Consider the following 13,617-nt stretch of genomic DNA (forward strand, 5'->3'; position numbering starts at 1 on the left):
GTATTTTATATTCCATATCTGAATAAAAAGCCAACATTCCAACAGAATGGCAGTTTAAACATTAAAAAAACATTAACTAAGAACATGGCAACTTTTCATTTCAGTACTTTAAAATTATTTTCTCTAGGCATTGTTGAGATATTCAATTTTGATAAGGAATAATTTTTGCTTTCTATCATATTTATACTGCTTTGTATAATATGATATAGATGATATTAGGTATAAGCATTATATTGTCAAAAATGTTAAAAGTCCGAATGAAGTAAGAAGAAACTGCAGTCAAACAAAATGCTTTACTTTATTGAAATGAAGTGTTTAGACATCAACATGAAATGACAGATTTGAAATTATCTGACATGTTTTCTCTGAAAATTTCACTGAATTTGTGGCATTATTGTGAGACATTTCCATTTCACTGAGGCTGTATTTTGCATAGAAAACTTGTGAAGAACTGGTGATTGCATTTTTAAGAGTCCTCTTTTGAGCAGGAGCAAACAGAGGGCTTTTATTGTCAGTTACAAACAACTTTTATCCTGCAGCACTATTTTCCTAGAAAACAAGATATGATCTATGAAATGTGAATATCATATTACTGTATTTAAGATTTAATTAACCAATTAATAATTTAGTGATATTGCTCATATCAGTAATCTTTGGTGTGTGTTTTATGGGAACATACAGGTTTATGTTAAAAACATTTGATCCATGATGTGTGTTTCCTATGTGGGGGAGTCATGTCTCACTTGTCTGCCTGCAAGTGAGCAAGCTAGTCTGAAGCTGATTTCCCTGAAATCACAGAATCACAGAATCCCAGGTTGGAAGGGACATCAGGGATCATCTAGTCCAACCTTTCTAGGAAGAGTGCAGTCTAGACAAGATGGCCCAGCACCCTGTCCAGCTGACTCTTGAAGGTGTCCAACACAGCTGAGTCAACCACTTCCCTGGGGAGATTATTCCAATGGTTGACTGCCCTCATGTTTTCCCTGAAATTCTTATTAACAAAGCCTATACTCTTGTTAAATCTAAATGTCTTTAACGATGTTAAATTGTTAAAACCCACTCCCTCTTTCATTCTTTCTCTGCCTCTTTAGCAGCTGAGACTCTGCACGTCCTAACTCAGAAAGCCAGGGCCTGCCCCTGGGAAGTAGGAACTGTTACAAGACCAACTAGAGGCATTTGGGAGAGTTCTATTAGTTAAGCAGCCAAATTTTTGGTAAACATTGATTATTGAGCTCTGTAGAAATGTACTGAAAAGAGATGAAAATTTAGAAATGGTTGTATGTTTTAAATCAATCCTTTAAAACAGTTAATTCAGGATCAGGAAAAATGTCCTTCCTGAATGTATCTTTTAGAAAACTTATTTCTTGATCTTTTTCTACACCTCAACATGATGCATAACCATGCATGGATGTTATGACTCTATATTTACTTTATTTTTTAAAAAAGATGAAGGCAGAAAAAAGCTTATTGAATGTATCTAGAGTGTCAAACTGAAATGTGCAGAATTTAACCTACTTTACATCCTGCTAATATCAAGTATTCCAAATTTTCTAATCATCTTGTACTTGCAGAGGAAGTGAAAGATGATCAGCGTAAACTAAGAACGGAAAAGAAAAAAGAAAAAAAAAACCACACAAAAAACCCGAGCTAGTCTATTCATTTGAAAAGTGAAAGAGAAAAGGTTAACAGCTGAATACTTAAAAAATTCATATTTCCTCTGTGTTGATATCAGAATGTCTAATCACAAAGCAAAATGAGACAATGCTGCCAATAATTATAATCTCGCCATGCTACTATGTCTGAGGTTATACAGCTATAGCTTAAATGACACGGCCCAGTTAGCATGGAGCAAGATGAGACAGAGATATAAATTAATAGTATAAGTATTTAAATCACACCAATTAAATTTACTGTGAAACCAGAGGATATTGATTCAGTCTATTAATCTTCCCCTCTCGTCCCTTCTTTACTTCACATATACGGAAAAATTAGTAAGCATTTTAGTAAGAACTCTTTGATATATGTGCAGATATATGCATAACACCTAAACAGAACCAAAGCTAAAACAAATCTAATTGAAGAGTAAAAGACACTGGAGTTTTGCTGTGATTTCTCTATTAAAAACTCTCAATATATATGAGACAGAACATGCGTTTTGCAATTAGTGGCAAAGATGACTGACTACTAATTATTATAGACTGCTACTATTCTCTGCTATTTAACTGAATTGTTACACCAGGGTTTTGCAAATTACTTAAACTCAGAATGACATATTTTAATTATTATTACAGGTAGAATAACTTCTGTTTGTGAATCATATACAGAATCAGGGATTTCCCTTCTACATCCTTGAATGAAACTGCAGTTGAATCAGATATCATTTTTATTTGGTTCAGGAAAATGGAAAGGTATTTCTCATTGCTCATTGTGTGCTTAGAATCTAGCACAATGAATTTGTAAGTGACAGCCTTCATAAACCCAAACTCTTCCTTAGTTGAAATAATATTATACAGTAGATAATTAGACAATAAAATGTTTGTGCCCAGTACAGACTGGTTGCATGACTTTAAGGAATCTCTCTTTGCTGCTAGTTGTAGCCCAGTCAAAAACAGGAGTCAGAAACAGGCACCGTAAGGATCAGCAATATGTCTTTGCTTATAATCAAATAGCATCAGTGGTGCAAAATGAACAGGAAAAAAAAATGGTACTTTAGGTGTTCTGTCCCATGTACTACACTAAAAAAATTGTGGGTAAGAACACAAAACATGCATGCTGGCAGACACTTTCTGGTTCTACCACCTAACTCAGCAGATAGTATCCACAGTCCTGCCAGATGTTATTCCACAGTGTAAACCTGAAACTATAAATCTCTTACAACCTCACTAGTTGTTAATGAAAAAAGATAGGTGGTTTTATCAGGGAATTTTCTTTCTTGGTAATACATAGTAGGTTCCCTCTGGCATGGCTCCTCGAACTGAAAATTGATACCACTGAGATGCTTTTTGGCAGTACATGAATGAGGATCACAGTATTACGGCAAGTGCGAAATGAATGGAAATGCAGAAGATAAGAACGTTTCACTGTGGAGAACCTCCAATCCAATTGGCATAAACTTTTTGGTTTTGTGGAGGGGGTCCACTTCAGGGGTAATCTGGTGACCATGAACAATGCAGACAGCTATGAGAATGAATGTGCTTCCTTAATTTCCATAGATGATAATAGAGGTGGTACCAGGGGCTTGCAGACCACTACACCAATCACTGTGTAATCAGTTCACTTTTAAGAGCTTTTCTCAGTTTGTGACAAGGTATTTCTAGATCTACATTTGATCAAACGCTATAAGATTTTGAACATTTTTTTGAAGAAACTGCTCTATAGAGGTACCCTTACTATTTTATAGGTGTATAAACCCATAGTCTCCTTTTTCTGTCAGACACAATTAAAGCTAATTTGACGTATGCTGTATATATTTCTCATCCTATTATTGAAGAGCTCTTCAGAGCACAACTACTGGAGACTATGTCTATTCAGGTGCAAAAGAACAAAAAGTTTCTTTGGATCTGTGCTGTAACGGAACATTTTAAATTCTGATACTATCAAGCTATAACAGCTACCCAAATTAAAAAGATGAAAAAGAAGCGACCCTGTAGAACAAAAAAAAAGATAAGCAGCAGTTTGTTTCAGTTAAAAGGATATATTTCAGGCTATTATCTATCACATTACTATTACTAAATATGCTTAAATATTCTCCAGCATACTCACCTCTTTCTGACGGTACTTAATTGCCAGTTTCAATCTTGCAAGATCATTACCACTTTGTTCTTCTATCAAGCTATTATCATCTCTGTAATTAAGAATAATTTCCAATTCCCTGGAACTCCGTGTCTGATCCAGGAGATCTTTTGCAAATTGCTTGCATTGCCGTGACAGTTCCTCATACTCTGACTTAAATTCATTTTCGACTTTACTCAGTTCCTGCAGCTCCCAGCTTAGTTGAAAAGCGGTAAGGAAAGGATCCTCACTGGACAAAGCAATCAAAGATGGACTTGCCAGAGCCTTGTAGATATTGAGTCTGGATCGAGAGTGGCGGAGGCTGTCCACATCTGAACTCGAGACACATTCGACGCAGTTACAGCGAACCTCATGTGGCCTGGGCACAGAGACCCCTTTCTGCACAAGGAGCTTTATGATTTCATAATTGTTGGTGTGGGCAGCCAGAATAATGGGTGTGATATCCGGTGTAAATTCTGAAAACTGCTTGTCCAGAAGCACTGGTGGCACCTGTAAAAAGAGACAAAGACCTTTACAGGCCTCTTCATTGAACAAGAGCTATAGAAAATTAAGCTATGAATAGTTCACCAGGTAGTACACTTACTGATGGATCTTTGCTTCTGGTCAGAGTTGAAGGAAATACTTTAAACATAACAATTCAATTAGCTAAGATAGCCTTTTTCCAGTTAATAAATTGCTATAAACAGGGTGTGATTTTTCATAAAACTTGTTTGCATGTAAACAGCCCATGGGCAACTATTCGTTAGAGCAAATGATTAGATAAACAAGGAAGAGTCAGACACAAATGCTCCTGTTGGGTCCCTTGAAGCTGTGAGCAAGATGGAAATGCTTTCTCATGTATCCCTGGTTAAGCCCAGTTTTATAGGGAAGAAAGAATTATGGGGGAATAATTGTGATTTTCTGAAGGAAGCAGTAAGCAGGACACAGACAAGTTAGAGTTATAAGTAAAATGGGCAAGTAAATGAGAAAGAAAATATATGTTTTCTTAAAGAGAAGGTTGGAATTATGACTGTGTAGAGAAACAAAGACACCTGGTGCAAAGAGCTTAATGTCTTAAGGCTCAGTTCTACATTCACATGTGCAAACAAACATACTCTCTTTACAGGAAAATTGAGAGTTGGTAGAAAAAGGGCCCCAAGAGAGCATTTTTAAAGCCTTTTCTGGTCTGTATTTATCTATTTTCAGACTTCTGCTGTGTTTCTATATTTTATCAGAACACTGTAAGGTCTTTCATTTCAAGCTTGTTTCATTATTTTACAATACTGGACTCTAAAGTCTTTCCCAGATCAAGACAGCTCATTAGACTAGTATGATGAAGCCATATAAGGGTAATTGGCCAATGTCAATAAAAAAATGGTATTGGCATCATTACTTATGGATTGCCTTTGGTCCATAGCTCAATAACAAAGTACAAACGCAATCCACATCAGCGAAATGCTGAGTGATACTCTTTTAGGAGGAAGAAAATGGGAAAACATTTTACTGGAAGTTATCTGAAGGCTAGGGAAATAGATGGCCACTAGAGGGATGAAAAAATGGGACTTTGAGAGAAGTCTTATGACAAGAGAATGACCTTGTTGCCAGGTGGAAAAAACACAAATAGCTAAGAAGACAATAGGAAACAGGTAAAGCATGTGAGAACAGTGTAAGGATGAGTTGAAATAAGCTACGTTTAAAGCCCTGGGATGGAAAGAAGTGGAGCAAAAATGAAATGCACAGAATCAGGCAGAAACTCAGTGGAAAAGAAAAATAAAATGACATTAAGCTGAAAAAAATGGTAGTCTGAGATCTAAATCCGTAAATAAAATCCATAGATCATGGATTTTTTTCTCCCACTTTCTAATGAAGACACTGTGTATTTTGTACATTTTTCAGCTGTTCTGCATGTAAAACAGCTCATGTTTGTTCAGTAGGACTGAGTCCATGTACAAGAGCTGCTCTGTGTGTGGGCTGTAGAACAGGGGCCTGAAGCACTAATTAGCTGAATGAGAGGATTACTTTGGGAGGTGGCCACTTATTCATGTAAAATGGGGTGGGAAGTCAAGACTGGACATCTGGCGTTTGGGATTGTAATCACACATCCCTAGGGAAACAATCCCTGCCTGGCCATAGCATATTGCTGATCTCGAGAGGCTGTGCCAGAATCTGAGAAGGTCAACGGGCAGAAATCCCTTTACTCCCTTCCCATGCACTCAAACAGGCACGCTCATCTTGGCACTGGGAAAGGCTGGCATGGAGTCTGTTTTAGAGCAGGGCTGTGGGATGCCTGAGCTAGCCCACCCACCCTCATGGCCCCATGCAGAGGAAGCAGACATCCTCACAGTCCTCCCCACAGGCAAGACGTTTACAGCCAGAGGTTGCGAGCCGAGCAGCTCCTGAGCAAGTTCTCCTCTACTTTCCTCTTCTTTATTCTGAGGTACAAACAAAATAGTGTACAGTGTAAAGGCATACAGAGAAATATGGGTTTAAAATTGCTCAGTAGGTAAGGAATTCAGCTGAGAATATGCTGAAGGTACGTATGGTTGGGGGAGATACATGAATAAAAGAACAAGCAGGAGGTCTGTGTGCTGTGCCAGATCTCAGCTGCAGTCAGGACAAGAAACACAACCTGGGCATGTGTCTTCTCAGAGGACTCTCTGGCTATGTCCACACTGCGCTGTCAGGTCTCACAACACTGGAAACCTCCAGGGCACTGCTGGTCATCTGTCACCTCCAGCCTGAACACTGAGCAGAGCCCTCCCGGGGATGGCCCCATGCCCAGATCACTTCATTATTCTTGTCCACTGTGGACTGAGGTGGGCTAGGGCTTGAAATCCACATCTGTTTTCTCACCTGCCTGTGGTGTTACTGGGGAAAATGAGACTCATTTCCAACCCCAAACCTCACTGGTTATTGTAGTCTTAGATTTATCTTCTCTTTTACTTACATATTATACAGAAAAAAACAAAAGAGAGCACCTGTGCACATACATACTTTTCCTGCTCTCCAAATTGCAACGGTGGTGAATGCTTTTGAGACTAGAAAGGGACTAAAATGGCACTAGAGGCTCAAACTTTGCATTAGTAGAAGTGAGGTTTTGGGCTCTTAGGTCTGAAAAACATTTACAGGGAGGGATGTGTTGTGCTCTGACAATGTCCACCACAACTAGTGAGAACCCCCTCAGCCCTGGGTCGGGGTACCAGGGAGCAGAGGACAGAGTTGCACGGGCTGCAGATTCAGGGATACAAAGCTGTAACTCCAAACTCACCAACTGCTCAGAGCATTCCTCTGTCACTTAGCATGTTCTTATCTTTGTACTTTCTGCCAGCAGTAAACTAATATTTGCTTCAAGCCCTGCCAGAACTGAAGGTTATCTTAACATGTCATTAACCACAATCTTCTCTGAAAAATTAAGAGACACAGCTTCAAATGACATGGCATTACTATGACTGACTTGTATATGGGGTCCATTAAGTCAAAAGCTGCTTGTTTTTCTCATATCTTATTAAAACCTTTCATACTGAGGTAACTCAGCTGTAAGACTAATGTACACATTTTGGAATTCATACCATCAGTTTTTACCCAGATATAGAACTCTGTATATTTCAGCCCTAACTTACAGAAACATTTAAACGTAAAGGGCAAACCCTAAGACTGCAACTTTTATTATCTCATGAGTTTAACCCCTGACCCTTTACCTCCTATTTTGAGACTTCCTACTCATTTAAAGCAAAGATATACAGAATGCCAAAGCAATAAGGTCAAATTATTCCCTCATCTGCAGCATAATGAAGTACTTATCTTTTGAAGTTCTGAGTGCTCTCATGGCACTCAGAATATTTCAACATTTAACTGTTGACCCAGAGTACTTGCTCTGAAGTCACCAGACTTATTAAGAATTTGACTTTCAAACTGCTAAAAAATAACTCCCTTTAAAGAAGCCAAAACAAATAATCAGCACACAGTGGTATTAGCCACACAATCTAAATCTTTGACAGAACACTTACAGAAAACTTATGAAGCTTCCTTAAATCCTGGGAGGATGGAAAGCTACTAGGTCCTACAGTTGCTGACTGTGACTCCCCAAGGCTTAGCAGTGGTGTGAATATATTATACACTTTGGAGTTAATATGTCAAGTGTGAGGCTGCTTAAACTTAGAAAGGTCAAATGATTTTGCTTTCTTACATTTTGTTGAAAATTTTCTACTTGAGCACTATTTATAGGGCTGAGCAAAGCAGTTTGGTGACTGCATATTTGTATGCATATCTGTATGGGGGTGAGCAGGCAAAAAGAAAACAAAAAAGAGAAGAAAGCATAGCTCAAAGCCTGTAAAATTCAGTACTCAAGGACATGAGATTTTTTGTTGCATCATTCTCCCTGCACTTACTGTAAGTGGGAATGAGTCAGTCTGACTTAGATATCTAAAAATTTTTTTATATACCAAGTGGAACAGCTCTCTTCAATATGTGTTTAAGTTCCCTGTATAGTCCATGTGAAGAAAAGCCCCTTTGCTATGACAGAAGGAGAAATATAGGCTAAATTAATCCAATTAGGTCTAAGACATTTTCTGTCCCTATGACACCAAGCTAGAGAGATTGATTGTTGATGATCTGTTAGATATCCACAAAACAGAAAAAGTTAACAGTCAGTTTGGAAGAGGAGGAACCAATACTCCAGATCCCCATACATGTCTCCATCTAGATGTCTCATAATGGCTCTCATTCCTGCAATATCTTAACAGAGAGACTGAAAACTGAAGCGCTCATTTACCTACTTTTTAAGTGCAAGAGCTCAGAATCATAGAAGAGAATAGAATCATACAATCATTAAGGTTGGCAAAAACCTGTAAGATCATCAAGTCCACTCATCAACCCAACACTACCATGCCTCCTAAACCGTTCCCTGAAGTGCCACATTTACATGTTTTTTGAACACAAATCACATAAAGCAACTTATTTCTTTGGGCAAATGGATAGCTTGCTTGGTTCTTACATTTGTTTATTTATTTACAATTATTTTGCCTTTTGCTTGTAAAGGAGAGCAAATCCTGCAACAGCTGCAAGTAGTTAGGTGAATAAATTTGAGTCATGTCAATCATGACAGCATGATTGGAGGAAAAACCTAAAGCAAAGAAAAAAAGGATATATGACAGATAATAAGATTAATACGTATATGATCTCATGCAGTACCACATTATATAAGGAAATTAATATTATAAACGTGTGTCATCAAGTTCGTCAGTTGCTTCAGCTCTATCACTCTATAGCTGTCATCAGCCAAACACCTTGAAAATGCTGAACTCTACATTTCAGTACGGCCCACAGCATACAAGTTATTTCTATGCATATACAATTTCCTGATTTACATTCTGGTTTGTTGAGTTCTTTTCTTCTTTGGTTTCATACTATATCAATTGAAGTACATCCTGATGATGATGATGGAAGTAATTCCATCAGGAAGGATTCAAAAAATTCTCCTACCCCCAACTCCTTTCACATGCACTAAATCACTGATAAACTACCAGATAACTTGAATAACTTGAAGATATAACTTGAATTCTGTTGTCACACCACTGAAGGGGTCTGTACAGTCCATCCTGAAAGTCGTGCTGAAACTATCCTCACAAGATTGCACAAACTGCAGGCCTGATCGTGGCCCCAGATTTGGCTGAAAATCCTTTTCCCCACCCCAGGGTGCTCACTGAACGTTGCACAGCTGGAATCTTGTTTGGCCACTGAGTGTGTAAGGCAGGCAAGTGGAAGTCACCAAGCTGAGCTCAGGGACAGCATCATTTCAGAGCAGTGTGTGTGACACCAGCCATGCAACACCCATCTGGCATACTGTCATTTTCTGTTTTCCATAGGCAGCTTCCCTGGCCTCCCTGGAAAGGGTTCAACTTGTTTATTGTCCTTGCACTCTTTGCATTTCCTAAAGGTAATCACCACACTCTTAATGCGCTACTGAAGTATTTTCTTTCCTTTCATAAAATTCTGCATCCACATCTATTCTTTCTTTGCATTCACAAACCTCACCCTTGCTCTAAGGTTTTCAAAACCTGGGAGTTCTTTACCTTTTCTTATCAGTTACACTTAACCGAACCTAAGATGTGAGCCAATGGTTTTCTAATGCTTTTTCTAATGCTTTTTCATGCTCATCCTATTCCAGCTGAATCAATTTGTATGTCACAATAGTCACAGCATGGACTGATGACTTCCAGTCTCTGTGCCAGTCACATTGCACAAAAAGCATTAATGTTATATAGTAAGAATAAGAATTACAATAGCATTAAGTAATTCATTGAAACCAACATCACTTTTCTAAACAATGAGGATAACTTGCATAACTGTGTGATACAAAAACAGTATACACTTAACACATCTGCAGAACATTCAAGCCAAACTGTGTAAAAGGATTCAGCAACAGAAGCACTGGACGGCAGGAAGGAACCTGTCAGAAGGTCTTGTTTGCCCCCTTGGACCCAAAGTATGGTAACTACACCTAGATCAATCCCCACAGATATTTCACCAATTTGTTCTTAAAGCCTTGTAGTGGTGGGTAGGTACGTTGCACCATTTCCAGGCAATGTTTCTGATACTTAATTTTTTTTACCTTTGTGCAGTTTAAGCCTATAATATCTTGTTCAATAAAATGTGGATACTGAGAATACATTATTTCTTTACTATAGTTTCAGTTTTCTCTTTTAAACACTCTTATTTCTTCAGACTTTCTTTATGGGGAATATTTTCTAATTTTCTGAACCTTCTTGTTTCTTTCTGCCCATTCCTTACCACTTCTGAGTATAACAAAGGACAAATTCACATATATCTTATAATCTGTGCTCATTCTGATGTGATCATATATGATATTGACTTTTGCACAGTAGTATGATATTGTCCAGTCATTTTTCTGCTAGTCTTGTTTTAAACCCCCCTGCAGAACTTTTATCTTAATCGTCTTCAATTCCAATACATACTTACTTTATTATTTCTGCTTACTTCAAACATTACAATTTTTCTTACTGAACTACTTTATTTTTTTTACAGAAATAATTTCTCTTGTTTGCCAAAACCGTCCTGAATTTTAACTGTGCCCTGCAACAGGCTTGTGATCTCCCCAGCCTTGTGTCGTCTCCAGATTTAACATGGCCTCTCTCTATTTCATCCTAAATGTCAAGAATTAATATACTGATTGGGATAGACACCTGCAGAATTGCTCATTTCATCCCTCTGTAAGATTCATTTGTCCTCTTCCACCAAGTATTGTTAGCAACTACTCTTGAGTCTGATTTTCTTAGACTGTATTTTGAGTGACAGTATCTGAAATCTTCCAAAACTCAAGCTATATTATATGTACTGCTTTTCCCCAACATACAGAGCTTGCTATCTGGTGATGAATGAAAATTATATTGTTATGACAAGATTTGTTCTTGACAAATCCTGGTAGGCTGCTATTCATGTCTATGTTTTCCACTAGGTGCTAACAAGGAGAATATTTGATTATTTTCTTCAGGATCCTCCCTGGTGTGAAAAAGTATAGATTTATTTTATTTGTAAAAGGAGAATAGAGAATGGACAGGACATGCTGTAAAATGAATTGTAACAGTTTCCAGATAGAATCAGAGGAAAAGATATTTGATCTGATAGATTTGGGACATGCATTTGTTGGGTGTGACTGATGACAAAAGGCTTCAGCACTTTTAATTATCTTTTTTTTTTTCTCCTCCCTCTATCTCTGGGAGCTGATCCAACACATGGCCTGTACACAAAAGTGGTCATTTTCAATTAATGTTTTCCTGTGAGCATTATTAGTGGATGGATATGCCCTTCAGTTAATGACAATAGCTCAAGCAAGGGCAGGAAATTACTTAAAAGTAGACACTCAATAAAAGACCATCAGGATATTTTGAATTTGTTTCCAGCTCTGAAACTCATACCTGCTCTCTCACCACATACCTTTTTGAAACTAGATAGAGAAGAGCTTTTCAAGTAAGAATTCCGGGCATTGCTTGAGTGCTCATAATGAAAAATGACAAGCAAACAGTGTTATTTTCACTCAGGGACAGTGAAAGGATAAAATGAAAATGGTTTGGAAAAATATGAGAGGTAGGAAAGAAAAAAGATCTTATTATAGGAATGATTAAAGGAGAAAAATTATTTCTGTTGCATCATAATAAAGCTCATATACACCTCTCAAGTTTGCATGATGAGTGAAGCCAATACTGAAACTTCCTGAATGTTCTAACTAGACATAGTGGGGTCCTTCCCAGCTGAATGTTTTTAAATGGATGCATAGATACTTTCCTCAAACGCACAATGGTTCATAAAGGCAAAACCATTTTAGTCAAGTTTGTGTCTCACATTCCATTTCCTGAGAACCCGTGTCTCTGGTCTGATTAGAAAAATGTGGAAAAGCTCTTGCTTATCTCTGGTTTTTGCCTTCTCCCAAAATGACTCCAATATTTAGCTGTAGAAGGCAGGAGGAAACTGGCTTGCTTCTCCAGTGAGGTCTTGAGAGAACTCTTAGAAGAAAAAGAGTTCTTAAAATCTGAGCTGGATCCTTTGTTCTTCCCTGAGCTTCATTGGTTTAGAAACAAGAAAAGGTGTACCACTGGCTAATGAATGAGAAAGATGTTTTTTGAAAAGGAGCTTTTGCAGGAAGAACAATAACAGATTGGTGGTGTCTCTAGGTATCAACAAACTGTTTAGGAGATATGAACTTCTCAGAGGGAAGGGTGGGAATTAGCTAAACTTCTTTACAGCTGATTGCAATTATTTAGCATTGCAAAGTAATTTGAGATATCTTCACGGCTGGGACATAAATTTCGTTTCTGAGAAAATTAAAAGGGTTATACCCTTAAAGAACAAAGTGGGAATCAGGAAAATTTGCAAAACACTTACTTAAAGGACTACAAAAGAGTATGGCAGGGACACAGAAACCCCATACATCTGCAGAGGATGCAGAGAAATGTTATAGTAAGCTGTTTCACAAGTACAGTATTCTTGGTATGTTATTCCGTGGCTTGTTATTTAGCAGCAGCTCTAGTTTTTGAACTGTACTATAGGTTTCCCAACTTTCACAGATGAAACAAAGGACTTCTGAAGTAGATAGAGACCAAGGCTCATGCAACCATGCTCAGCAAAAAATGGAACTTCCTTTGGGAGGCAAAGGATTGAAAACTGAATATTATTACAGCTTAAAGATATTCTCAGCTGTATTCAATGTCTTACCAATAGACAGTTTAAGATCCTCCCTGCATGTAAGAATCAACGGAAAAATCCTACTGCTTATGAGGTTTTGGGAAAATGTAGTGCTACATAATAGAGGATTGCTAGAAATAAAATATTTCCTTTTAAATTTCCATTGCAAAGAGATAAATGGAGAAATGGGAGAGGCATGCATTATTGTAACTTGTCCTATGCAGTGAAAGACCAGGAGCAGAATAGTTAGAGGTAGTTTAGGGTAGATTACTAGAAAGAAGCATTTGAAACTGGTGCCAATAAGAATGTATTGGTTAAAATCCTTTAATACTGTTTGCTCTTGTTTCAGGTGAGTCTGATCTTAGTGTTGTTCTCCTCTTAAGCTTACTGACTGATTGCAGATCTTTATCTGCACACATCTTATACACATGGTGCATCCCAATAATGAATGGCTAAAGAGGTATTCCTAATGTGCTTTAGGATATGGAAAGTTTTTTCCTTGAGCTTATGTAAGTACATTTTTACTCAATTCAGTGCACAGTAGTAACAGAGACTTAATAAGCAGAGGTTTAAATGAGCAGGGAAGCGAAACTTCATCTTGTCAGCCAGCTTGTTTGTACTCAGAGTTGGTGTCACAAAGCTAGTTGG

At 37.8% G+C, this 13,617-nt stretch overlaps 1 protein-coding gene across 1 annotated transcript in view; it reads right to left on the reverse strand.

Annotated features, from left to right (window-relative positions):
- Positions 1-13,617, reverse strand: part of TRPC4 (transient receptor potential cation channel subfamily C member 4) — a 155,082-nt gene that overhangs the window by 64,721 nt on the left and 76,744 nt on the right. Inside the window, exon 3 of the mRNA XM_075085783.1 lies at positions 3,763-4,281. Coding sequence (XP_074941884.1) covers positions 3,763-4,281 — 519 coding nt within the window. The remainder of the gene's footprint in view (positions 1-3,762; positions 4,282-13,617) is intronic.

This window comes from Phalacrocorax aristotelis, chromosome 1 (genome assembly GCF_949628215.1).
Source record: "Phalacrocorax aristotelis chromosome 1, bGulAri2.1, whole genome shotgun sequence".
NCBI classification, from domain to species: domain Eukaryota; kingdom Metazoa; phylum Chordata; class Aves; order Suliformes; family Phalacrocoracidae; genus Phalacrocorax; species Phalacrocorax aristotelis.